This window comes from Macaca thibetana, chromosome 6 (genome assembly GCF_024542745.1).
Source record: "Macaca thibetana thibetana isolate TM-01 chromosome 6, ASM2454274v1, whole genome shotgun sequence".
NCBI lineage: Eukaryota > Metazoa > Chordata > Mammalia > Primates > Cercopithecidae > Macaca > Macaca thibetana.
The window spans coordinates 29,911,845-29,937,108 of NC_065583.1; the positions used below are offsets into that span (position 1 = coordinate 29,911,845).

At 48.2% G+C, this 25,264-nt stretch overlaps 1 protein-coding gene across 3 annotated transcripts; it reads left to right on the plus strand.

Moving 5' to 3' along the window:
• Window positions 1-25,010, plus strand: SPARC (secreted protein acidic and cysteine rich). Of its 3 annotated transcripts, XM_050793687.1 has the most exons (11): window positions 1-58; window positions 314-370; window positions 11,055-11,124; window positions 12,575-12,637; window positions 14,012-14,099; window positions 15,535-15,656; window positions 17,505-17,625; window positions 19,832-19,965; window positions 20,925-21,073; window positions 23,208-23,356; window positions 23,845-25,010. In XM_050793687.1, exons 3-11 carry the CDS (start codon window positions 11,068-11,070, stop codon window positions 23,871-23,873), a joined length of 912 nt encoding a protein of 303 aa, XP_050649644.1. In that variant the 5' UTR covers window positions 1-58; window positions 314-370; window positions 11,055-11,067; the 3' UTR covers window positions 23,874-25,010. The 3 variants fall into 3 exon arrangements, with proteins under 3 accessions (XP_050649644.1, XP_050649643.1, XP_050649645.1); XM_050793686.1 differs by lacking the exon at window positions 1-58 and having other exon boundaries at window positions 75-370; XM_050793688.1 differs by lacking the exons at window positions 1-58; window positions 314-370 and adding an exon at window positions 5,141-5,159.
• The last annotated feature ends 254 nt before the right edge of the window (window positions 25,011-25,264 follow it).

Below are 25,264 nucleotides of genomic sequence, written 5' to 3' on the forward strand. Positions count from 1 at the left end.
GAACAAGAAAGAGGCTGTTCTGGGTGATCCCTCCAGGCCTGTCTAGCCCTGGCACTCTGTGAGTCGGTTTAGGCAGCAGCCCCGGAACAGATGAGGCAGGCAGGGTTGGGGCATTTGGTCAGGACAGCCCACCGCAAAAAGAGGAGGAAAGAAATGAAAGACAGAGACAGCTTTGGCTGTGGGAGAAGGAGGAGGTTGGGGGAAGGAGGAGACAGGAGGAGGAGGGACCGCGGGGTGGAGGGGAGATAGACCCAGCCCAGAGCTCTGAGTGGTTTCCTGTTGCCTGTCTCTAAACCCCTCCACATTCCTGCAGACCTTCAGACTGCCCGGAGAGCGCGCTCTGCCTGCTACCTGCCTGCCTGCCACTGAGGTATGTGACCCCCGCCCAGCCTTTCCCTTCTATAGTTGCACCAACCCCGACACCCTAGTTCACGCCGTCAGCTCGTGTGCAAGGGAGGGAAGCTCTGCTGAGGATGCACCTCTCCTCCCGGCTCCATCACGGTTCCCCTTAAGATCATGGTCCTCGGTCCTGTCTGCCTGTTGCTTTTCAGAAGGTGGACTCACTGTGTAACTTTGTCTTCCCTTATAGGTTTACAGAAAATAATCTCACTATGTCTTCAGGGGAGCATTTCTCACTCTCTGTTTCTCCCTGTGTCTGTCTCTCTGGTTTCGGAGGCTGCCTGCCTGTCCTCTTTGCTCCCTTTGCAAATGTGGCAGCTTCCTCCTTTCCTGGGAATCTGATCCCATCACAGCTGCCACAGGGACCTGGCCAGCAACTGGAGTCTGTCCTCCTGTTCCTTATTCCAGGAGAAGAAACCTCCTAGACTTGGATGTTGGTCAGGGGCTCGGTTTTCCAAAAGGGACTTTGCACGAACAATCATTTGATCTCCGAAAGGCAAAGGGGGAGGCTTCACCATTAATCACCACCTCTGGGAAGCCTTCTGTTTTCCTCTGATTCTCCTCACTCCCAAACACCACCTTCCGTCCCCCCACATACACAAACTCCAGTGCCATTCTGCCTGAAATTCTGCTAGGTGTTGCTCCTGTCCTGAGTTCCCTGGGATGGTAAACACAGGCAGTAGCCCTTAGTTTATCTAGATCTGAAGAACCCAGATATCAGATATCGTCAAGCAAGACGTGGGTGTAGTGGGAGGTGGAGTGTGCTGGGGGGAGATGTTCTCAGAAGGGGGAAAGGGGGAAGGGAAGAGGGAGAGATTTCCAGGGTCCCCTTCCGTACTCCACCCAAGGCTGGTGTCCAGCCTGTCAGGGTGTCAGGTCTTCGTCAGACAAACTCACTACCTTTCTTCACTGCCACTGGCTCCACGAACTGGCTGTCATGTGGACTTCTTTAGGGAAAGGGACTCCAAGGACTCCAAGGGCAAGGGGGCGCTGGGTTGAGTTATGTGTTCCAGGAATCCCAGTCTGCCCAAAAGGGAACAGAGAGGCATGCATTTTCCTCAGGAAAGGACAGCATTTTTTTCATTAGAGAAAATGTTTTCGCTAGTAATGCTTTAGAGTTAAATTTCTGTATGCCCCAAGTGCTGGTGGTTTAGTGAGAAGCAAAGCAGACGTAGGACACAGGCTTCAGGCATGCATTTTATGTGTGATCTTAGGTAAGTGTTTCACCTGGATTTAGCTTCCCCATCTGTAAAGAAAGAAGGCTGAAACTGAAGGCTCTTTGAGGTGCTTTGTGTCCTCTAAAATATTCAAAGGAAGATTTCTTAACCAGGGTCTATGGAGTGGTCTTTGAATGGGCCTCAAGCCATCTGTAAGCCCCTAAAAATTGTATGCACTGTGTGTGTGTATGTGTGTGTGTGTGTGTGTGTGTGTGTGTGTGTGTGTGACAGAGAGAGAGAGAGAGAGAGAGACAGAGAGAGACAGAGAGAGAGAGAGAATGAATATGGGTGCTCACAACTTTCAGCTTTAAGATATTCTCAAATGGATTAGAGGGCATGACGTGGGGATGGAGTGAGGACTGGTAACAAACATGTGTATTTCCCTTTTAAAAAGGGAGTGGTTGAGGAAAGAGAGAGTTAACTTGCAGCTATCAGCTGCCACATCGACAAAGCCTAGAGCAAAGAGGGGGAGGGAGGGGAAGAAGGGGGTTGCCTGGAGAAGGAATCAACTTTTGAAACTTTCTCCAAGTCCCACCCACCAGAAGGCTCTTCTCTGCCTGACTCACTCTCCCAGGAATGCGAGTTGCCACGGTAACCTTTTTTTCAGGGTCTCTGCCTGCTGGCTGGGAGGGGACGCTCAGAACCCTCCAAGAACATCAGTCTGAACGTACCCCACCCCCAAATTCAAGGACCGCAGCAAATTTTAGGCCCTGCCCTTGTGATCTCTCAGGATTCCGGGGAAGCCTTGGGCCGTGATAATCTCCTTGCAAGGGTGTCTGAAGACTTGGGTTTTAGCTCTGGCTGTGCCCTGAAGGTACCATTTGGCCTTGAACTAATACTTCTTTCTGGGCCCCATTCCCTCTACAGTTAAAGAACAGTAACAGCAGCCACCTCTAGAGGGTAGATAGTGTGTGGAAGAAATGGGATAATGCCCAGGGAAGCACAAATTGTGGCGTTCCCTCATAATGCAAAGGGTTTCAGAACTGATGGATTAATGGCATCCAAAGACCTGGTGAAATCATTCTCAGCTTTTTTTTTTTCTTTTTTTTCCCTGGCAGCTCCATTATCTTGGGGTTCATGTAGAACTTCCCTTTACTAGAAGTGCTGACAGGAAAAAGTTTAAAATCATAATATTGTTTACCTTCATTTTGATTTGGGGACCTTCTTGTGTATTTCCCAAGACTGTTGTGCCCTCTATGTAGGAAAAGCATTGGCCAAGGGTACAAAAAAAAAAGAAAAAGTGTGTTCTGACTCACAGTGCCTGACATCAGGAAAGACATTTCCTCTCTTGAGGCTGCAGTTTCCCAATCTGTTAAATAGAGATTCTAAGCTAGATGATCTCCCAGGCACCCTTCTAACTCTAAAGTCCTGTAAACCTAAATCCCAGATACAGTGTTTATTTGAAGGAATAGTTGGCCTGCATTTCTAACACCCCCTTACTACACCCCCAGTTGAAAAGAAAACAAGAAAGGATGGGCTAGGGGATCTTGGGTTACATAACCATCATGCTGTAATCCTTATCCATCTGTAGAGATTTGTCAACCAATAGTGTGACTGGGGTTTGCTATTCATGAGAACAGCTTTCCTTGCTGAAAACAAGCTATAAATAAGAAAGAATGGTGAAGGAAAGGAAAAGGCTGAGAATGTGAGGTTAACAGTAGAATATTTGGCTTTTGAAGTCATTTAGGTAGGTAGATAAATATGCAGAGATAAACAGGGACAGGTACAAACCCATAGGGCTGAAGAGCATAAACAGTGATTTCATCAACAGGCACCCACTGGCTCAGCTAAAAATAAGTGCCTCATTACAGGAGCAGACACAGAAAGTCATTCACTCACATACTTCTTCCTGGATGACACTGATTTACAAACAAGTTCCAGGAATATATCTTAATGAATGTGAAAATTCTGATCCTCGCCTATTACAGGCTGAAACACACAGATGCTCAGTCAGGCTCTATGTAACTTACACAGACATGCCATCAGGTGTACAAACACACACCACCACTTGTAGTCACACATGGATGGATGGATGTGCACAGTCAAACATAATATGGATCATGACAATGAGACAGAAGTGTAACCTACATGTATCACCTACATATATCACTCTGTGTCTCAGAGAGAGAAAAACTGAGGCTCAGGAAGAGAAAATAATTCACTGGTGGTCATATAGCAAGCTGGAGTCTGAGCCAAACTTCCAGGTGTTTGGACCATTTAGATGTTCACCTTGCCTTCCCCCAATCCCCATTTGTTCAGTTTGGAAACACAGTCATGCACACAAGTCCTGTAGATACTAAGTGGTGAGCAGCACTTTGTCTCTCCCCTTGGCTGGCCTGCAGTGCCTATTCCAGCCCACATGGCTTTGTCATTAGGCCCAAAGGCCCTGCGCGATGTGCCTCTAGGCGGCTGACTGCTTGCTTCTAGCTGGCTCCCTCCCAAATGTCAGTCTCAAATGAAAGAAGAGAAAACTGGCCTTGAGCTTTCAGCAACCCTGAGGACCTTGTTTCTATAGCACAGAACCTGATACCTCCCTCTCTCCTTCCCTCCCTCCCAACCCCAATCCTGAACCCAGGGACAGCTGGACTCTGCAAGGCCGGGGCCAGCAAGGAGTGACTTGACAGAATTATTTAGAAAAACAGCCTCTCCTCAGCTGGCAGCTTAGACAGGAAATCATCTCTGCTCTCACCCATCAAGCTAAGAGGTTGTTGTCTGCAAGGAAAACATGAACATAGACAACAATTGTTTTCAGAGCTGGTTTCTTTTAGAAACTTGGTATTAACTTCTCTCATTTGGGGATCCCCCTGGGTCATCTTGTGTTAGTCATGGCATTAGGATTTCAGACCTATCAGATTAAAAAAGCAAAGCAAAGTAAACATCTGGATGTTTTTGACAATCTGGAAGTTTGGCTCAGACACCAGCTTGCCGTGTGACCTCCAGTGAGGTATTTTCCTTCTCTAAGCCTCAATTTCTCTATCTCTACAATAAGAGACATCACACAGAGGTTTCATGTGGCCTGACAACATCACTAATCCATCGATAGTGGCTGTCAGAAGAACTGTGTTCAGGATTCTGATGCCTCTCTAGGCTTTAGGGGAAGAGGTCAGACGATTGATTAGTAATGTCTGCCACATGTGCAGGAGAGGTAGGTGGAGGCCACGTGTTTGCCACATATGCCACATATTTGCTATCTTTGGGATCTCAGAGGCCTTTCCAGATGCAACAGCCTGGATACTTTGACGTTATTTCTCCCCCTTTCATTTGTGGTCACCACGATGCAATAGTGGTCCCCTAGAGGGAGCCAAGGAGGAAGCCCGAAGCTCCACCCCAGCCTCTGCTAGCCACAGTGAAACGTGGCATCTCAGATGTCTTTATGGAATCTCAGGCTGATTCTGGCCCCAAACTCTGGAGCATCTCTGAGCTGCCCCAGAAGCTCTCCAGTCCTAAGTTTTAGCTGCCACACCTTAAAAGTTTCCTTTAGCTTCTTCTCTTCCCACAGGAAATAGAAGTGGAAGCAGGGAGTCAAGGGGCAAGTGGAGAGAGGTAATGCTCTAAAAAGCTTCTGCCTAAGTTGTTCCAGAAAATCAGAGCTGAAAAGAACCTAAGGGACCACCTTGCCCAAGGGTTCCACACTGTGTTCCTAGGAGAAACTACAGATATTCCAAGGTATCTTAGGGAATGTCCCTGTGTGTAGGACTCCCAGTCCTCAGTTCCACTCCATTTTTAGCTGCTTTTCTTTTTTGTGGATTTTTTTGAGAGGGAGTTTCACTTTTGTTGTGAAAGTATGGAGTACAGTGGCCAATGGCGCAGTCTTGGCTCACTGGAACTTCCACCTCCCGGGTTCAAGTGATTCTCCTGCTTCAACCTCCCGAATAGCTGGGATTACAGGTGCCTGCCACCACGCCCGGCTAATTTTTTTGTATTTTTAGTAGAGATGGGGTTTTATCATGTTGGCCAGGCTGGTCTCGAACTCCTGACCTCAGGTGATCCACCCGCCTCGGCCTCCCAAAGTGCTGGGATTACAGGCGTGAGCCACCGCGCCCAGCCTGCTCTTGTTTTTTAATTTCACACTTACTGATTAAATAGATAATAGTCATTCATATGTTTCAATACATGCTAAAAGATTTCAGCTGTTTGAAATATCGGACTCTGAAGAAGATTTCATTGAAATAAAGGATTTTCTGGCTTACATAATTTTGATCACTGACCTCAAACAGACAAGCTGGGGGTGTTAGTTCTGGAGGGCAGAGACTCCCCTAAGTTCGCACAGTTAGCTGGGAGACATGCTGACTTGCTCTCAGCTCTCCTGACTTCCACGTCATGAGGCCACCTCTGAGCTGCTATGTCTGTTCCCAGGGGTGTGAGCAGGAGCGCCATTGTAGCTGCATGTGGCCACCTTTCTGGTCTGCCTGGCTTGGTCCCCACGTCAGCAGAGCCCAAGCTCCTTCTGAGTCCCAACTCCCTGGAGGGCCTGGCTCCTGGCTTCCTTTATTAGCCTCTAGACTTGTTTTCCTCACTTTGGGCTTGTTTACCAGCAACATGTGTTTTTGAAGCCCTTGTTTCCAAGCCAAATAGTGAGAGTGAGATGCTTGGCTGGTATCAGCTGCCCGAGTAAGAGGCCAGCCCTGGGCCTGGTCTTCGTCACTGTATCCTCTGGAGGCTGGACTTACGCAGACCAACAGGGGCAATATGTCCTTTGTTCCACCCAAACACCCCTTTCTCCCTGGGCTTATAAAGCACTGGAATTTTGCACTGAACTCTTTCGGGGGATGGAGATTCTGGGATCCTCGGACTTTAAGATGTTTTTCCCAGCGATGACATTGCTTACCTCTTTATTTGGATTCTCTTGTGTAAATCACCCATGAGCCTTTCAAGATTGGTATGTTGTTGTTTCCATTTTACACATTGGGGAACAAATTGAGGCCCCAAGAGGTAAAGTTGATTTCTAAAGGTCATACAATTGCTAAGTGGCAGAGCCAGGATTTGAACCTATATAGACTCCAGAGCCCATGAGCTTACCTTTATGCTGTACTGCCTCATAGTTTATTACCACTCTGTCTACCATGGTAGCCACTAGCCACTTTATATTTAAGTTGATTGAAATAGATGGGCATGGTGGCTCATGCCTGTAATCCCACCTCTTTGGGAGGCTGAGGCGGGCAGATCGCTTGAGGTCAGGAGTTTGAGCCCAGCCTGGGCAACATAGTGAAACCCCATCTCTATCAAAAAAATAGAAAAATTAGCTGGGTATAGTCACATGTGCCTCTGGTCTCAGCTACTCAAGAGGCTGAAGTGGGAGAATCGCTTGAGCCTGGGAGGCAGAGGTTGCAATGAGCTGAGACTGCGCCAACTGCACTCCAGTCTGCGTGACAGAGGGAGACCCTGTCTCAAAAAAAAAAAAAAAAAAAAAAAAAAAAAAAAAAGATGTTTTCCACTATTCTCTATTGCAGTATTTCAACAAGGTCTGGGTTAAGTAAGATTTTTAGGACTGTCCTCAGTCCTTTTGTATAAAATTTTAAAATAAAAAAATTGGTTAAAATGAAATACAATTTAAAACTCAGTTCTTCATTTGTGCTGGCAACATTTCAAGCATTCAATAATCACTTGTAACCAGTAGCTACCATAGTGGACCGTGTAGATATAGAATATATTCATCATCTTGGGAAGTCCTGTTGGGTTGCATTACTCCATAAGTTCTTTCCACCCAAATAAGATTTAAAGATGGCAACTCAGTTTCTTTGCTTCACATTCTAAGAGTCTATCATTCTGAGACCCACAGTGCATGATTCTATGATTCTGAGGTATCCCCCCTATTCTAACGTTCAGTGGCTTTTTAGCATCCAAGGAGAGCCCAAAGGAGGCCCTTTATGTTTTCAGGGACAAACCTGGGGGCTGGCTGTACTTTTCCATCCTCGGAGTCTTTCCAGAGAGAGAAGTGACCTCAGCTTCAGGTCCTGCTGGCAGCCAAGGATGGATTTTCAGCAGTCTCCAGAGCAAATAAAGGCAAAAGGAAGGGACTCTATGTACGAAACAGGAGGCAGTGAGTGGCGGCCGGGAGGGGGCTAAGACTGTCTGCATTTGATGGCTACCAAGCCAAGGGAAATATGCCTCCTCTTCCTCCCCTGGCCCTGGGCATTTTCCTTCCCAGGAACTCAGGCCAGTTCAAGACCCAACGGAGCCCCATTCAGGTGACCACCTGGGAGTGGGTAACTGCCAAGGGAAATAGTGTGCAGAGGTAGAGACATGCCAGTGGTGGGGTAGGGTTGCATGGGTCCTCACCCTAGTCCTGCCACTCACTCACTGCTACCGGCTGTTGGCAGGTTTCTCCTTTCCTCTAGGCCTTGGTCTTCTCATCTGTACTATTGGGCAGAAAGATGTGGCTTGAGTCCCCAGTGGGATGCTGGATTATGAAAACACCCTGAAAATGATAAATGTATGCATCATCACAGACTAAAGAAATACAAAGGAGGGTGTTTTCATTTAATATTGGTCATTTATATGAAGGGAATTTAAATTTTCACCAGGCACACTACACCTAGGTTTGATTGGCAAAGGATCACAGCTGGTAAGTTCTGAATACTGGGGTTCGACACTGTGCTCTGACCTTGCTGGGGTGACTGTTATACTCCATTAGCTTTGCAGGATGGATGCAGGCCTCTTTGGTCAGTGGTGGTTTAGAGAGCCTCAGAGAGGTATCCTGTGGGAAGCAGGGAGTATGGCTGTGCATCTGGAATAGTTCAGCCGCTTCCCTTCCCTCCCATCTCATCATCTGGGGGAAAAGCGCTCTGGGACTGGTGGTGTAGCACTGGGTACTGGGCAGGACCCAAATTTTGTGTTTGTTTTTACAGTTTTCTTCCAAAACTTTGAGGGAGTATTCCAAGATTTTGCATTCTGTTCTTAACAGTCTCTCTGTATTTCTCCCCCACTCCCACCTGTCTGAGCATAATTCCTATCAGGCTCACCCCAACTCCATGAGCGAGAACGCTTGCCTATTTGGAGAGGGCCTGAATGTTGCATGACTTTGGACAAGTGCTTCCTCCCTCTCAACCTCAGACTCCCCATTAGGACTGTGGGACTAAGAACCCTTCCATGACTGTCTGCCTCCTTCCCAGCATTGTCAGAAGGCTCTAGGAGACTGTTATGTGACAGTGCTTTAGAAACTATGAAGCAACACTGTAAGACTTAGAGTTATTTTTCTCTTCTGGCTGCAACAGCAGGGATGAGGGTGGCAAGGGAGGGTGAGTGTGCAGCTGGAAAAGGAATTCAGGAAGATGGGGAGGCAGGATAGACGGAAGAGCTGCCCAGCGAAACCTTCCCCTGGTCACAGGGAAGCGTGGTTACACTGCTCATGTGCAGGACACAGACTCAGGGAAATGTCTGTCTTCCTGTCTTTCTAATCTGAAGTTTACTACATTTCCAGTCCTAGCTGGGCTATTTCTTCAATAACATGACTTCCCTGTCATTGTAACTCAGACAGGGTGACTTTGTTTTGTTTTGTTTTAGCTGCCATTTCACTTTGATCCTTCGACTTCAAACTGTCTCAGAAAGTCCTTCCTTGATGTTTTCTTTTCTGTTCCATTTGTCCTGAGCCACATGCAGGAGTTATTTATGTTGCGTCTTCCAAAGGGGGAAGCAAGAAGGGAGATTTTTCCACTTAAGCCTGGGGAACAAGTGAACAACTGTGTGAGGGGAGGAACATTCCACAAGCTGCCTCCAAAGGGAAGACTAGACTCCTCTGGGAGTTGGGGTCATTGTAAAGCAATACCAAACCCCCAGGTCCTTTAAATTTCTGTTAGTTTTATTTCATTCACTCCATGCAATAGGGGGTGAGGTTTTGTGTCTCTTTAATTCCAAGAAAGGACCATTATGAAGTCGGCCCTTCCTCTGCCTGTTTCTGCTTCCCAAATGCTATAGTACAAGTGAAGCCAAATGATCCCAGAGGAGATGATATGTGTCAAGACCAGAATGTTCTTGGGGTGTTTTAAGAGCCTTTTAAGGACCGAGGCTGCCACTTCAAAGTTCACGTAGTCTACCCCTTTCAATTGATAGATGGGGGAACCAAGGTCTAGAGAGACCAAAAGACTTAACCGGTACATCAAGATACTATTGTGGTAGAACAAGAACTCCTGGCATTTAATTTCAAGCTGAGTGTTTTTCTCCATGATGCCAGGTTACCTCCCACCACCATTTGGTCAGTTGAGAAGTCTTGGAAGAATTAAGGGATGATGAGCCTGACAGGGAGGTTTTGGGAGAAAAAAGATGGAAGACATGGCCATTGTTGCTCCTGACTGGAAGACTATGTGTGGGTAGAAAGAGCAAGTTTGTTCTTTGTGGCTGCAGGGGAGGCAGGGTAGACAGATCAGAAGGTTTGAGGGAGGCAGATTTAGATCAGTAAAAGAAAGAACTTTCTAAAGTCACTTAAAAATGAAAAGCCATTTAGTTAGCACAAGAAATGAAGTGTCTCCACCACAGAGATGTTAGGAATGGCATTTTGGTTTTGAATCCTCAGAGGAGATGCTGCTCCAACATCACTTATAGTCATGGGAGTATTAGAGTCTAGAGCTTGCCATTTAGAGAATGAGGCCTTAACAGTTACCAGAACAGGGGTATTTTCAAGATCTCAACACATCCCCTCTGCAACACATGGAAGCATCTGGATGGTTTCCTTACAGGACTAAAGAACTGCTGTCCCTTCTGGGTAGAATGGAGAAAAATGTGGCTACCCTCAAGTTTCCATGGGTTACATTCCAAGGCTATTGTTCTTTGTTTTAGTATGTGGATCTCATTGTCTCAAACTGGCAAGAACTTGCTGCCTATTAACTTCTCCCATTGCAGAGGGAGTAGGAAGGAGGGGGAGGAGGCAACAGAGAAGGAGGAGGAGAGATTGGGTTTAGGGAAAAAAATAATTTTAGAATATCAGGGATTGAAGGGACCTTGAAGATGGTCTGGTTTGGCATTGCCCAAACTTAGCTAATTAGCCCATCACCTTAGTTGAATCACTTTTTTAAAACTTTAATAAATGTATTATGAAAGCAGATTTTATATCATTACCATAAATGGAAAACTCTGTGTACCTTTGTCATAAATAGAAGGAAACTGTAAAAACAAACACATAAAAAAAACCAAAAACAACAACTTTATTCAGTTCCAGCTGGATATAATTTCCTGTGGAAGCTCTGAGCTGGAGGCCTGTTCTCTCTGTTAAAAAAGGAGATAGATGAGTATAAAGGAGGAGTTCAAGATATCTTAGCACCAAACTGAGACTTTCTTTTCATATAAGCAGAATTGAAAGAATATTAAATGGAACCAACTTCCTCTCATGTTTTTCACTACCATTTAACTTGTACCATCTAACATTATCTTGCACATATCAGGAATTCAGAAATCTCAATCAGGAAGTCTCACCCTCACTGAACTCTCAATCTCTCCTCCCCATAGGGTTCCCAGCACCATGAGGGCCTGGATCTTCTTTCTCCTTTGCCTGGCCGGGAGGGCCTTGGCAGCCCCTGTAAGTACCTAAATATCATATCTTCTTGTTTTCATTCCTACCACCAGCTCCAGGGGTTCTGAGCCTGCCAGCCCTGGATGCTGAAAGGGAACAGGGACTTCCCCATTTCAAGTTAGTTGTCTTTTTTTTTTTTTTTTTTTTTAAGATTTGTTTTTCTTAAGTTAATAAGCTCAGGAGAAAAACTGGGATGAGGACCATTGGGTGATGCTTCAGAGAATAGAGAGTTCCATGTAATGTTAGCTAAACTTCTTAGTAGTCAGAGCCTCCCAGCAATGAACTAGGATTGCTTTAGAAGGAAATGACCTCTTTGTCATATGAGGAATTCAAGCAGGCAGGAGACGGGATGTGGGGGATTGTTAGAAGAGATTCAAGCTATAGAGAGAGGAACGTGTTGGCTTCTGAAACAGCGAGGGTTGTTTGGTTGTAAGCAACCGTTCAATCTAACTAAATTGGTGGAGGAGGGGAAGATACAGAGGTAGATTATAATATTAAAGGCCTTGGGAGGACTGGAAAAGGGCAAATCTAGGCTTTGGGAGTTAAGAACAGTCTCTGAGATGTTGCTTTCTGAATGAATCGACTCCAGCAATTTTCACATCTTGAGAGAATGTGCCAAGAAGATTTTTAAAAATTCAAAAAATGAGAGCCAGTCTGGCTGAGCTTGGGTCCTGAGGCAACATCTTGGCCAGGGAAGGGTGGGGCCTGTTGATTGACAGCTTCTCCAAGCATTACATGCAGAGGACAGGAGTAGTTATCCACAGCCCATCTGGAAGCCTTCACCGGGAGAGGAGGAAGAAGCAGCGCAGGCAAAAAGTGCAATTTCTTTCAACCTGTGATCCCCTCATCTTTTCTTCACTAAGAAGTGGGAGTGATGGCAGACTTTGGCAATCTTGATCAGGCTGGTAGATGGAGGCAAAAGTTTCTCAAAGTTGGCTTTAAGTTTTGAAGCAGCCCCAGCCACCTAGGGGCCTCAAAGTTGTGTGTTTTCTTGCTTTCTCCTACTCCAAGTTGAAATGGCAAGAAACATTGCCTAATAATAATAATAATATCAGACTGTGAGGAAGATGATGACATCTGTTAAAATTCACAGTGTCATCCCCTCTGGATGTCAGTTTTCCTATCTGTAAAGTGAGGGAATTGATCTGGATCAGTGATTTTCAGACTTTATAAGAATCAAAGCAGCAGAAATACTTTTCCAAGCTAAATCTTAGGTAGACACCTTGGATATAAAATACATAAAATGAGAGCTGCTTGAGTGTTCCACGGTGCTCACATGATTGGCTCCTTCTTTGTCCTGTCCCTCACCCATGGCAGTCCGTGAGACACAACTTTGGGGATCTCCAGTGAGCTGCTCTCCAAGCCCCTCTAGCCTGTATCTCAGGCCACAGGCACTTTGGAGGTGAAGCTGGCCTCATTCCTGACCCCTCTGAACCCTACTTTCTCTTTCCAACAGCAGCAAGAAGCCCTGCCTGATGAGACAGAGGTGGTGGAAGAAACTGTGGCAGAGGTGACCGAGGTATGTGGGCAGTGACCACAGCCCCTTAGCCCCTCTCTACCTGTTTCTGTGCCCTGAGAAATTAGGGCGGGTGCTGTGGGTCTCAGTGCTAGAGTGGGGCGTTCATCTCCGTGTACACGCATAGCATCGATGCAAACCCTGAGTATCCCCCACATCCTGACACACTCCTGAATGCTTCCCAAACCTTCAACGGAACCCTACGTTTGGGGGCCAAGACCTTAAACTTTTTGTTTTTTAAGCTGTGGAACAACTGTTCTTCCATGTTTACCCACAGTTTCCCCAAACATAAAACAGAGGAGGGCAGGTGCTGTGGCTCACGCCTATAATCTCAGCACTTTGGGAGGCCGAGGCAGGCGAATCACAAGGTCAGGAGTTCGAGACCAGCCTGGCCAACATGGTGAAACCCCATCTCTACTAAAAATACAAAAAAAATAGCTGGTGTGGTGGCGTGTGCCTGTAATCCCAGCTACTCAGGAGGCTGAGGTAGGAGAATCGCTTGAACCCGGGAGGCAGAGGTTGCAGTGAGCCAAGATCTCGCCACTGTACTCTAGCCTGGGTGACAGTGCAAGACTCAGTCTTAAAAAATAAAAAATAAAAAAATAAAAACCACACACACACACACAGAGGAAAGGGGAGATGCTTGGGTGTGACTGGCAGGGGTGGAGGCTTGACACCCTCTTGTGAACATAGGTCTCAGTCAATTTAGAAAGTTTATTTTGCCAAGGTTAAGGATGAGCCCATGACACAGCCCCAGGAAGTTCTGAGACATGTGCCCAAGGTAGTTGGGAGTACGGTTTGCTTCTATACATTTTAGGGAGACATGAGACATCAATCAATATGTCTAAGTTGTACATTGGTTCAGTTCACTAAGGCAAGACAACTTGAGAAGTACGAGCTTCCAGGTTAGAAGAAGATAAGAGACAAATGGTTGCATTCTTTTGAGTCCTTGATCAGCCTTCCCTTGAATACACAATTTGATCTGGCTCAGTGAATCTGCATTTTTACATAAACAATAGGGGAGAGGAAGCAATCAGATAAGCATTTGTCTCAGGTGAGCCTCAGAGGGACGACTGCATAGAATAGGAGGCGGGTTTGTCCTGTGCAGTTCCCAACTTGACTTTTCCCCTTAGCTTACTGATTTTGGGGTCCAAGATATATTTTCCTTTCACGCTCTCTTTCCCTAACACCCCTGGTGGCCTCTAAGGCAGCTCAACAGAATCCCAGGCATACTGCGAAACACAACAGGCCTATAGATTAAATCTGGATTCCTAACCCTGCATTTGTGCTTTCTGTGACCTGGAACCCTTCAGCTACCCTTATGGGTCTGGGATGGGAGTGGGGACCATTTTACCCATTCTTCTCTCTCAATTCCAGGTATCTGTGGGAGCTAATCCTGTCCAGGTGGAAGTAGGAGAATTTGATGACGGTCCAGAGGAAACCGAAGAGGAGGTGGTAGCTGAAAGTACGTCCCTTCCCTGTGACTTGGCACATCCAAGCTGCCCTTGGCTGCCTGGGTCTGGGGCATGAGGACAGCCTACATGAGGCTCCTTCCAGCAGAAATGCAGGGTGGGGTCCTCAGTGGCTATGGAGGAAACACGGCTTTGACTTAATAACCGGGGAACTGTGGCACTCAGTCCCCTGGGATCTGGGCAAGATCGGTTTCCAGGCCATGCATGTGTGTGGTAGGAAGGAGAGTTCTCCAGCTGAAAATGGACTTTTCCCCTCATAGCTCTTTGCCCTGAGTCCAAAGCTGAGTTTCCCAGTCCCACGGAGGTTGCTGATCACATCAGGTCGCCAAAATCCCCCATTGCTTCTGTCTCAGCCCGTGCCCCACAGAGGAATAGATCTGAGAGAAGAGATCAGGAACTTGCACACTCATAAGCTCATTCTATTTCACACAACCCAAGGAAACGAGGTCCTGAGGAAATGCAATCTGACATAAACCATACCATGCTATCCGTGCGTTAGTGCCCTGGGAGAGAAATGACCTAGGGGCTCTGGCTGCAGCCCTAGGTGCAAGGCATTTGTACCCAAGGGGTTAAAAGCATGGACTTTGGAAGCAGTCCAACCAAGTTTTGAACCTAGGTTTCTCCACGCCAGCTTGCTTAGCATCGCGGAGCCTCAGTTTCTCATCTCTCATATAGGGCTGATGAAGACAGCAGAACCTCATCCCAGGGCTGTCAGAAGGTTTACAGACAAGCTGAGTAGGCATCCACTAAAGGATTATTAAAACACCCAAAATAAAGCATCGCTAGGTAAAGGCCACATTAAGCTCTCATCCTGAGGGGATAGTTAATGGTATTCGATCTAGCTGGGCACAGGGTTTCTGTTGGAACAGAGGGACGTCTACTGAGTCATGTTCCTTCCCGCCTCCACGCCCACCTCATCCGGTGTTTACCAGGCTCTATTGTCTAGCGTGGACCTTGGGGCTTTTCTCCCTTGTCCTTTACAGCTGCTTAAGTCTGTTTTGTTGGGCCTCACCGCTCCCTGGCTCAGTGTCAACAGCTGACTTTCTAAGCCATTCTAGAAAGCCTATTCTGGAATCCAGAAAAGCCTCACTGTGATTGTTCAGTGGAGACCCAGGAACACAATGGTTGCTTCAATCTTCGGGAAAGTCATATGGCATCTAGTGTTTTTGGGTCCCAGACTGAGCCTCCAGCCCCCCAAAAGGGCCTGGCCTCTATCCCGAGCTAAACCTCTAATCCCCAGCTGAACCAGCTGCTCCGCTAAATGCTGACTGCAAGGCTCAGTGTAAGAGCAGGCAGGACTCAGGGCTGCCCAAAGCCCAGAGTAGGGGCCACAGCCAAGGACTGTCAGCCCTGAGATCTGTCCAGGTAGGATGGGGGTAGATGTGCTAGTCCAGGTGATGCTGATTCCCTTGTTTTTCTGCCCTACAGACCCCTGCCAGAACCACCACTGCAAACACGGCAAGGTGTGCGAGCTGGATGAGAACAACACCCCCATGTGTGTGTGCCAGGACCCCACCAGCTGCCCGGCCCCCATTGGCGAGTTTGAGAAGGTGAGGGCTGAGAGACAGGGGCGGGGGTAGGGATTGGGCACTTCGGAATACAGGATGTCTGCTCAGGAAATTGTCGGCTTGGTGGTTCTATGGGGGCAGCGCCAGTCTCAGAAGTCCCCTTACTAGACCTAGTCCCAGCAGGAAAGAGGGGATGAGTCAGAGTGCTCTGCCTGGCACTGGATCTTTCCAGCAACCAGCAAGACTTTAACAGCACCAACAGGTTCCAAGTCCTATGCCAGACTCTAGAGCTAAGAGTATAAGAGCATCAGCAAAGAATCAGGTCCAAAAATACGGGTTCTGGGGCCAAACCGAAGGCTGACTTCAAACCTCATCTCCATCACTTGTTAACTGTGAGATTTCAGCTCAGTTGCCGAACCTTTTCAGGTCTCAGTTTTCTCACGTCCAAAGAGAGGATAAAAATAGTCCTTAACTCATAGAAGTGTTGTGGAGATGTATCAGAAAATGCTTGGTACATAACAAGTATCCAATAAATGCTACTTATTTTTAAATTATTTCTCAAATATGTCCCTTCTCTCCAATAGGACCCATCCCTCCCTCCATCCATCCATCCATCCCTCCATCCATCCATCCATCCAGCCAGCCAGCCAGCCAGCCATCCAAGTAAATATTTTTTGAGTGCCTGCTCCTGCCCACCATCATGCAAGTGGCAGTCTCTCTCATGGCAGCAAATCTGGGGCCAGCATTGTTCCTACAGCCTCGCATCTGGCTTCTCCCTCTTCAGTTTCTCCAGAGACTACATAGCCTCTGGGCTCCACATTTTAATATCATTGTTAACATTTTCCTCCTCCTCACCCTTCCCCACTCCCAATGCCCAGTCACCAGTGCCCATCAGTTCTCCCTCTGCAGTGACATATAAGCTATACTAAGCAAGTACAGACAGGATGTTCAACACAGGCTCCCCTCCTCCTAACACAGCTACTTATGGCCACTGCCCTCGTCCAGCCCTCAACATCTCTACTTGGCCACCCCTATGTTCAGAGATTGACTAGGACACCAGTGGCTAGCATACAGTTGTACTCACAGCTAAGGTTTAGTACAGCAACATATTCAGGATATACAGCTGGATCGTAAGGGAAAAAGACACAGGCAGAGTCTGGAGGAATCTGGGTGAAGACTGACTTACTCCCATGAGGGGTCATCAGAGTGCATTCTTACCCCAGCTACAAAGATGCAACCACATATGAGTGATGTTTCTGTCCAGGGAAGCTCATTAGAGACTCAGCACCCAAAGTTTTAATTGGAGGCTGGTCACATAGGTACCCTTTGCCTAGCATGCACCAGAATTTCATACTTCCAGAAGGAAAGCAGATGTTCAGCATGAACCAGATTGTTTGTACAAACAGTCCAGGCACAGTGAGCCACTCTTATCAGTTAGGGAAATATTTACGACAGTGCAGGGAACTGTTTCCCGGCTAAGTTCCCAGACACCAGCCACAGGCTGACCTTACAAGCAGGCCTTTCTAAGGGTAACAGTTCCAGGCCTGGTATGTTAACTCTTCTTTGAACACTCTTGTTTCTCTCCCATTCCCATCTTTAACTTTCTCTTCAAATATCTTCCAGGATTTTTTTCCCCCTGTGTCTTAGACCTGACTCAGTCATGCCTCTGCTCAAAGACCATCGATGGCTCTCAGCCTGGGCTGAGCATTGACCTGGGAACCCAAAGAGTGGATTTGTGTCCCAGCCCTACCACAACCCACTGTATGGCCTCGGGCTAATGACATTCCTTGCTTAACCCTCGCTGTTCCCATCTCTGAAATGCACAAGGATAGTGGTATCAGCTAAGGGCTGTGGGAATGAAGGAGGGGGTGCTCTGTGCTTTGCCAACAGGTGTGCAGCAATGACAACAAGACCTTCGACTCTTCCTGCCACTTCTTTGCCACAAAGTGCACCCTGGAGGGCACCAAGAAGGGCCACAAGCTCCACCTGGACTACATCGGGCCTTGCAAATGTGAGTGTCCTTGGGCCCTTCCAGACTCCTGTCTTGGGGAGAGAGCTCTGAGCTGGCACTGATGCTGGCTCTGCCACCCCCATGCTGGGTGATCTTGGGCAAATCTCTTTCCCTTTCTGAGTCTCAGCATCCCCGTTTATAAACTGAGGTAATCGTCTATGAGTCGGCTCCTCTCAACTCTGAGGTCAGGGTACTTTCTGGGGAAGGACTGAGCGACTATGGAAGGTCAGCATCAGGGAGGGTTTCTGGAGTCTCTCACTAGCATCGGAGACAACCGCGTTTCATTTCTCTAACGAGGAAGAAGTTCTTCTCTAAGGCTAACTTGCATCTTTCTTGCTTCAACGCTATAAAGCAAAAATGATGTTTGACCTGGGCCTACAAAATATTTTGAAAATATCTGAATTTGAATGCTTTAAAATCAGGGTTATGCCTGTCAGTTTGCTTTGGGCCCTGTTACTCGGTACTGTCATATCATCATCCTTTTACTCCATTACATTCCTATCTGCCCTCTGAAGAGAGAGGATAAGCACCCTCTTCCAGAAACCTGGGAGCCCGTTGTCTGGGGAAGGATGCCAGGGTGCGGTCTGATCTTTGGTTAGTGACCCCAGCTACAGACTCAGTGGAGCCAAGTCCCTTGTTCAGCATCCTCCCTGTCATGGGAGACCTCCAAGACCACACCTGCTCCCACTCCAAGGCAACATCCACACTGTGGGTCTTGTATATTCTGGCCCGATGGCAATGAGGACAGCCACTCACCCACCTCAGGTGCACAGGGTGCAGAAAAGTACGTAGGGGAAACAAAGTTCTCCTCATGGGGCCCCAGGTATGAAATTGAGAAGGTACAGAGTAGAGAAGCAGGGTTGGGGGAAGAAGCGTGGGTAGGAAGTCCCTGAGCAGTGAGACTAGAGTGCCTGTCTTAAGGAGCTTTTACGAAGTGACTTTGCTTTCCCTGAGGCATGTTGCCCACTCACTCCAACTCCTAAGGTTTTTGTCACCAGATGTTCTCTCCTAGCCCCCAGCTAATAATGAAGGTAGCCTCACAGAGGGGACTTTCCACGGTCCAGTGATGAGGGAAGAGCAGACCCTAAGCCCCCAGGCGACCACACTGCCCTGGCTGCTGGATGGGACTCTGACAATGTGGCCTTGAGCAAGTCCCTTCTCTCCATGCTGACCTCTAACAAGTCCAGTACAAAGTGTGAACTTGGGTCAGGCGCAGTGGCTCACGCCTGTAATCCCAGCACTTTGGGAGGCTGAGGCGGGCAGATCACGAGGTCAGGAGATCGAGACCATCCTGGCTAACACGGTGAAATACAAAAAAATTAGCTGGGCATGATGGCGGACACCTATAGTCCCAGCTACTCGAGAGGCTGAGACAGGAGAATGGCGTGAACCCGGGAGGCGGAGCTTGCAGTGAGCTGAGATCGTGCCGCTGCACTTCAACCTGGGCAACAGAGCCAGACTCCGTCTCAAAAAAAAAAATTAGCTGAGTATGGTGGCACATGCCTCTAGTCCCAGCTACTCAGGAGACTGAGGAGGGAGGATTGGTTGAGCCCAGGAGGCCGAGGCTGCAGTGAGCTGTGATTGTGCCACTGCACTCCAGCCTGGGCAACAGAGTGAGACGCTGTCTCAAAAAAAAAGAAAAGAAAAGAAAAAGAAAAGTGTGGACTTGGATGAAATCTTCGGGTCCGACATTTGTGATTCTAAGTTCCAAAGACCAGGTTGGAATCATTTCTAAGAAGATTCTGGTGGTTACACATCCCTGATTCCTCTACTCCCCACTCCCTGCCAAGCTGGGCCGGTGGATAGATGTGATCCCTCAGCCTCCCGGCTTCAAACACCTGCCAATGGTTGACATGAACAACATAAGCCGTCTCAGCTAGAATCACACCCAAAGCCCAGCACCCAGTAAGGTGCAGGAGCCATCAGGAGCCATCCGTTTCCCTGATCTGAGGAGATCAGGCTGAGAAAGCAGCAGCCATGCCTTTGCACAATGCATTTTTAGAGCATTCTTCCCATACATAATCTCCTATGCTGTTTGTCCTGTGAAGAAACTGTGGCCCAGAAAGGTTGAGCCACTGTGCCAAGGCCACCAATGCAGGTGGTGTGTGTAGGGGCCCTGGGGTGGGGAGCACAGCCCAGGCAACTGCTTGGCTCTCGGCAGGGAGAGTCAGGGTCTGTGCTGACCACCCCTGTGTTTGGAACCTAGACATCCCCCCTTGCCTGGACTCTGAGCTGACCGAATTCCCCCTGCGCATGCGGGACTGGCTCAAGAACGTCCTGGTCACCCTGTATGAGAGGGATGAAGACAACAACCTCCTGACTGAGAAGCAGAAGCTGCGGGTAAGTGGTGACTCTGGCCCTGCTGGCCCTGTGCTGGCGAAGATCCAGTCCCATTCCTAGAACTGGGCCCCCAACTGCAGGGTGGCATCCTGCTCTGGAGCGTGCATTCACCCCCGAGCACCAGGATACGTACTTCTCTTCCCGCCTTTGGAGGCTGGTGGTGCACATTAACATCTTAGATCGCTGAGAAGTCCTGCAGCAGAGACCTGCTCCCTTTGCTTAACTTAGCATTAAACAAAAGAGACACAAATAGCCCTGTTCCTTTTTCCTTTGGAGTCTGTGGATCTTAAACTTTAAAGAGCATATTACGTACCCCAGGATGCTGATAAAATGCAGATTCCTTGGTCCCACCTCAGGCCACTGAAACAGTGTCTCTAAAAAGCCAGGCCTAAGAAGCTGCATTCTAAATACTCCCTAGGTGATTTATGTTTATTTTATTTTTTTGAGGCAAAGTCTCACTCTGTTGCAAGGCTGGAGTGCAGTGGTGTGATCTCGGCTCGCTGCAACCTCCACCTCCCAGGTTCAAGTGATTTTCCTGCCTCAGCCTCCCGAGTAGCTGCGACTACAGGCACGCCACCACGCCCGGCTAATTTTTGTATTTTTAGTAGAGACGGAGTTTCACTATGTTGGCCAGGCTGGTCTCAAAACTACTGACCTCAGGTGATCTGCCTGCCTCAGCCTCCCAAAGTGCTGGGATTACTGGCGTGAGCCAGTGTGCCTGAACTTCTCCAGGTGATTTTGATGTGGGTAGCTATACGGTGAATTCTTTGAGATCACCCCAGGCTTCTGTTTTTGTGAATGAGATGCTGGTACCCATCTATGACACCTCCTTCCCCTCATTGTGAGCTTTGGTCTAGTTAGTCTCTGCCTGCTCTGGCCTTCTGGCAGGGGTGGGAGGGCCCGACTGGCCCAGACAATCTCCGTGGACCTCTTGTCACACACGGTCTCTACTCCCTCAGGTGAAGAAGATCCATGAGAATGAGAAGCGCCTGGAGGCAGGAGACCACCCCGTGGAGCTGCTGGCCCGGGACTTTGAGAAGAACTACAACATGTACATCTTTCCTGTGCACTGGCAGTTCGGCCAGCTGGACCAGCACCCCATTGATGGGTAAGACCCCAGACCCTAGAGTGGACAGAGCCATGACTCCAGGCTGGCAGGTGCGCTAGCTAGGGCCAGAAAGCCTCTCAGCAGCCTATGCTGCTTCTAGCCCTGGCATCCACAGTTTGCCTGGGGATTGGAGCAGAAAGATGAGGCATCGGGAGAAAAGATGTGGACTTGGGAGAAAGAAACCAATAAGACACTCTCATGCTGAGGTGAAAGTCAGTAGGAGCTCAAAATAGCTCCATAATCCTGCAAGTACTAGGCGTGGATATCTGGATAATGAAGGAGTGTGAGTTAGGAAGGAGTACCAGGCTCCAAGGGGTGGCAGGGGACAAGGTGGTGTCAGCCATATGCTTCCTGTCCTTCAGCAGAACATCCAGAGGCAGTGCAGCCACCTGGTACTGTCTAAGCCCTCTCCTAAGGCCCAGCCCCAACAGGGCGCAACTGACCCTGGAAGTTATCCAAAAAATCCCATCTATTTTGCGAGCCCCCAGTTCGAGGACTCTTGTCCCTTGTCCAAATGAGTTATGAGGCACTTGCAACTGCACTGCAGAACAAGCAGGCAGCTGGTCAGTTAGCAAATGCTTACTGAGTGTGCATTTTGTGCCCTGCACTATTCTAGGCAGGGGATTGAACAGCAATCAGAGCTGGCATGGTCCTTGCCCTTATGGACTCATACTCTGTTCATAACCCTGTCACTACCTTCTGAACTTTTCTTGTGGTGATGAAGTGAGAGCTCCTGCTCAGCCTCAGATAGAGCAAGCCACACCTGCACCTTCCCAGAGTTGTTTTCACTTTGTCCTTGGGTTGTGGAAGCAGAGCATCACACACAGCAGAAAGGAAGGGCTCCCCTACTTACACACTCAGGGAACTGCCTCTCTAGGATTTTCACCCCTTGCTCTTTATCCAGCCCGTGTGCCTGGAGTCCGCCAACCCTGCCAGTGATCCCGAAGGCTGGGGTCTCCTGAGCTCTGGGAATCTCCCGGCCACTTCTCTCCCAGGCTCTTGCCATGGCTGGGATCCAACTGAGTCACTCATTGTGGCAGGGAGGGGAAAAGTCAAGGGGGAACATCTGGAGCTCAGGCAAAGCAACTGGATCCCACTGCAACAGAGGGCCTGGAGGGAGGCTTCCAGATGGGGTGCAAGGACTGTACATCTGGGAAAGGGCTCCAGCCTGGGCAAGGGGACCCACTTCTTCCTCCTCCCATCCCAGGGCTGTAGGTGACCTTGCCTGCATCCCTGCCCCTCCCTGGGCCTCGGTTTTCCACCAGTACAATGAAGGGGAGGAGAAGGTTCCTATCAGTTCAAACATTGTGTGATTTCTTTGGTGAGCTGGGTGGGGCTGGGAGGTCTAGAGGTTAAGAAGACAACTGGAGTCACATTGTTCCCTGGAGATCCTTGGCGGGGAGAGTGTTTTAGGGACAAGTAGTTGGGGGCTCTGGGGAACAAAGAAAAAAATTATACACATGCTCTGGAGTCTAAGGCCAGCAGGGAGAATAGGGAGGGAGGACAGTGGGAGACATCCAAGGGACCTCCCTCTCAGACATTACAGGATACACAAGTAAAGCTCTATGAAGATGGTTAGAGCTCCTATTAACCCTCACGGCCAATCCCAGTCCCTTTCCACATTCCTTCCCAGACGGCCGCACTGTCACCAGATTGGTGTGGCTTTTTAGACGCTTTACTAGGCATTTATAGTTATATAAATGTGTGTCCATAGACAATATACAGGGTTGTGTTATGCCAGATTTTGATCTACCCATAGCAGAAGTGCTGAATTTTGATTTTAAGTTTCTGTGCCCCCAGTTCTCAGCCAATTGGGAAACAATCAAACACACCAAAAAGACCTTTGTTTTTGAGCCCATGAAACCGTAGAACTGGAAGGGCTGTTAGTGATTACAGCTAACTCCTCCTCTTTGCTGGAAGGAGAAACTGAGGTTCCAAATGGGGCACTGCTGTTCTCTGAGTCTCAGAGCAGTCAGTGGCAGAGCTAGGGGTAGACCTGGGATTCTGGCTTTTTGTCCTGCTTTAAATATCCTTTCCTCCACGCTCTGGGGCAGGCTAACTCCCCGGTTGCCTCCCTAGGCTGGGTGTGGAGCTTTTCCATGCCTCAGGCCCTCTCCTGCCTTCTTCCCTGCAGGTACCTCTCCCACACCGAGCTGGCCCCACTGCGCGCTCCCCTCATCCCCATGGAGCACTGCACCACCCGCTTTTTCGAGACCTGTGACCTGGACAATGACAAGTATATCGCCCTGGATGAGTGGGCCGGCTGCTTTGGCATCAAGCAGAGTGAGTGTCTGAGCAAAGGAGCAAGGGGCATGGGCAGAAGCACTGCTCCCAGGGTTCTGGCTTGTCATCCTCACACTCTCTGCTCTCTTGGTCTGTCTGTTGTCTGTCCTCTCTGCCTGTCTCTGCTCTGTCTGCCTATTTGACTCCGGTTTGTTGGGCATCTTCCTGATCCTTCTCTGTCCGTCCGACTGTCTCTCTCTCTTTCCCTTCCTCCGGCGTTAGCACTCACCCTGTGCTAAACACTATTTTGGGAACTGGCAGGCACACAGAGAGGAAACAGGAAGTGTAACTTGGCAGCGTGTGTAAGAGACAGGGAAAGGCCAGAGACAGAGAAAGCGAGGTTCCTCCGTCACTGACTTCCTGGGTGACCTTGGACGGCCACCTAGACCCCTGTCCCTGGGGATGGGTGGGAGTCCACCAACTCCTTGGGAAGTGCGTCATCATCGACACAGCCTTATTTTTAACCCTGATCTTTTCTTGCTTTGCAGAGGATATCGACAAGGATCTTGTGATCTAAATCCACTCCTTCCGCAGTACCGGATTCTCTCTCTTTAACCCTCCCCTTCCTGTTTCCCCCAATGTTTAAAATGTTTGGATGGTTTGTTGTTCTGCCTGGGGACAAGGTGCTAACATAGATTTAAGTGAATACTTTAACGGTGCTAAAAATGAAAATTCTAACCCAAGACATGACATTCTTAGCTGTAACTTAACTATTAAGGCCTTTTCCACACTCATTAATAGTCCCATTTTTCTCTTGCCATTTGTAGCTTTGCCCATTGTCTTATTGGCACATGGGTGGACATGGATCTGCTGGGCTCTGCCTTAAACACACATTGCAGCTTCAACTTTTCTCTCTAGTATTCTGTTTGAAACTAATACTCACCGAGTCAGACTTTGTGTTCATTTCATTTCAGGGTATTGGCTGCCTGTGGGCTTCCCCAGGTGGCCTGAAGGTGGGCAAAGGGAAGTAACAGACACACGATGTTGTCAAGGATGGTTTTGGGACTAGAGGCCCAGTGATGGGAGAGGTCCCTGCAGAACCCACCAACCAGAACGTGGTTTGCCTGAGGCTGTCACTGAGAGAAAGATTCTAGGGCTGTGTTATGAAAATATAGACATTCTCACATAAGCCCAGTTCGTCACCATTTCCTCCTTTACCTTTCAGTGCAGTTTCTTTTCACACTAGGCTGTTGGTTCAAACTTTTGGGAGCATGGACTGTCAGTTCTCTGGGAAGTGGTCAGCGCATCCTGCAGGGCTTCTCCTCCTCTGTCTTTTGGAGAATCAGGGCTCTTCTCAGGGGCTCTGGGGACTGCCAGGCTGTTTCAGCCAGGAAGGCCAAAATCAAGAGTGAGATGTAGAAAGTTGTAAAATAGAAAAAGTGGAGTTAGTGAATTGGTTGTTCTTTCCCCGCATTTGGATGACTGTCATAAGTTTTTTAGCATGTTCCTCCTTTTCTTCATTCTCCCTTTTTTTCTTCTATTAATTAAGAGAAACTTCAAAGTTAATGGGATGGTCGGATCTCACAGGCTGAGAACTCGTTCACCTCCAAGCATTTCATGAAAAAGCTGCTTCTTATTAATCATACGAACTCTCACCATGGTGTGAAGAGTTTCACGAATCTTTCAAAATAAAAAGTAATGACTTAGAAACTGCCTTCCTGGGTGATTTGCATGTGTCTTAGTCTTAGTCACCTTATTATCCTGACACACAAACACATGAGCATACATGTCTAAACACGACTACAAAAATGCAAACCTTTGCAAACACATTATTATGCTTTCACACACACACACCTGTACACACACACTGGTATGTTTACTCACAGGGAGTGTATGGTTCCTGTAAGCACTAACTTAGCTGTTTTCATTTAATGACCTGTGGTTTAACCCTTTTTATCACTACCACCA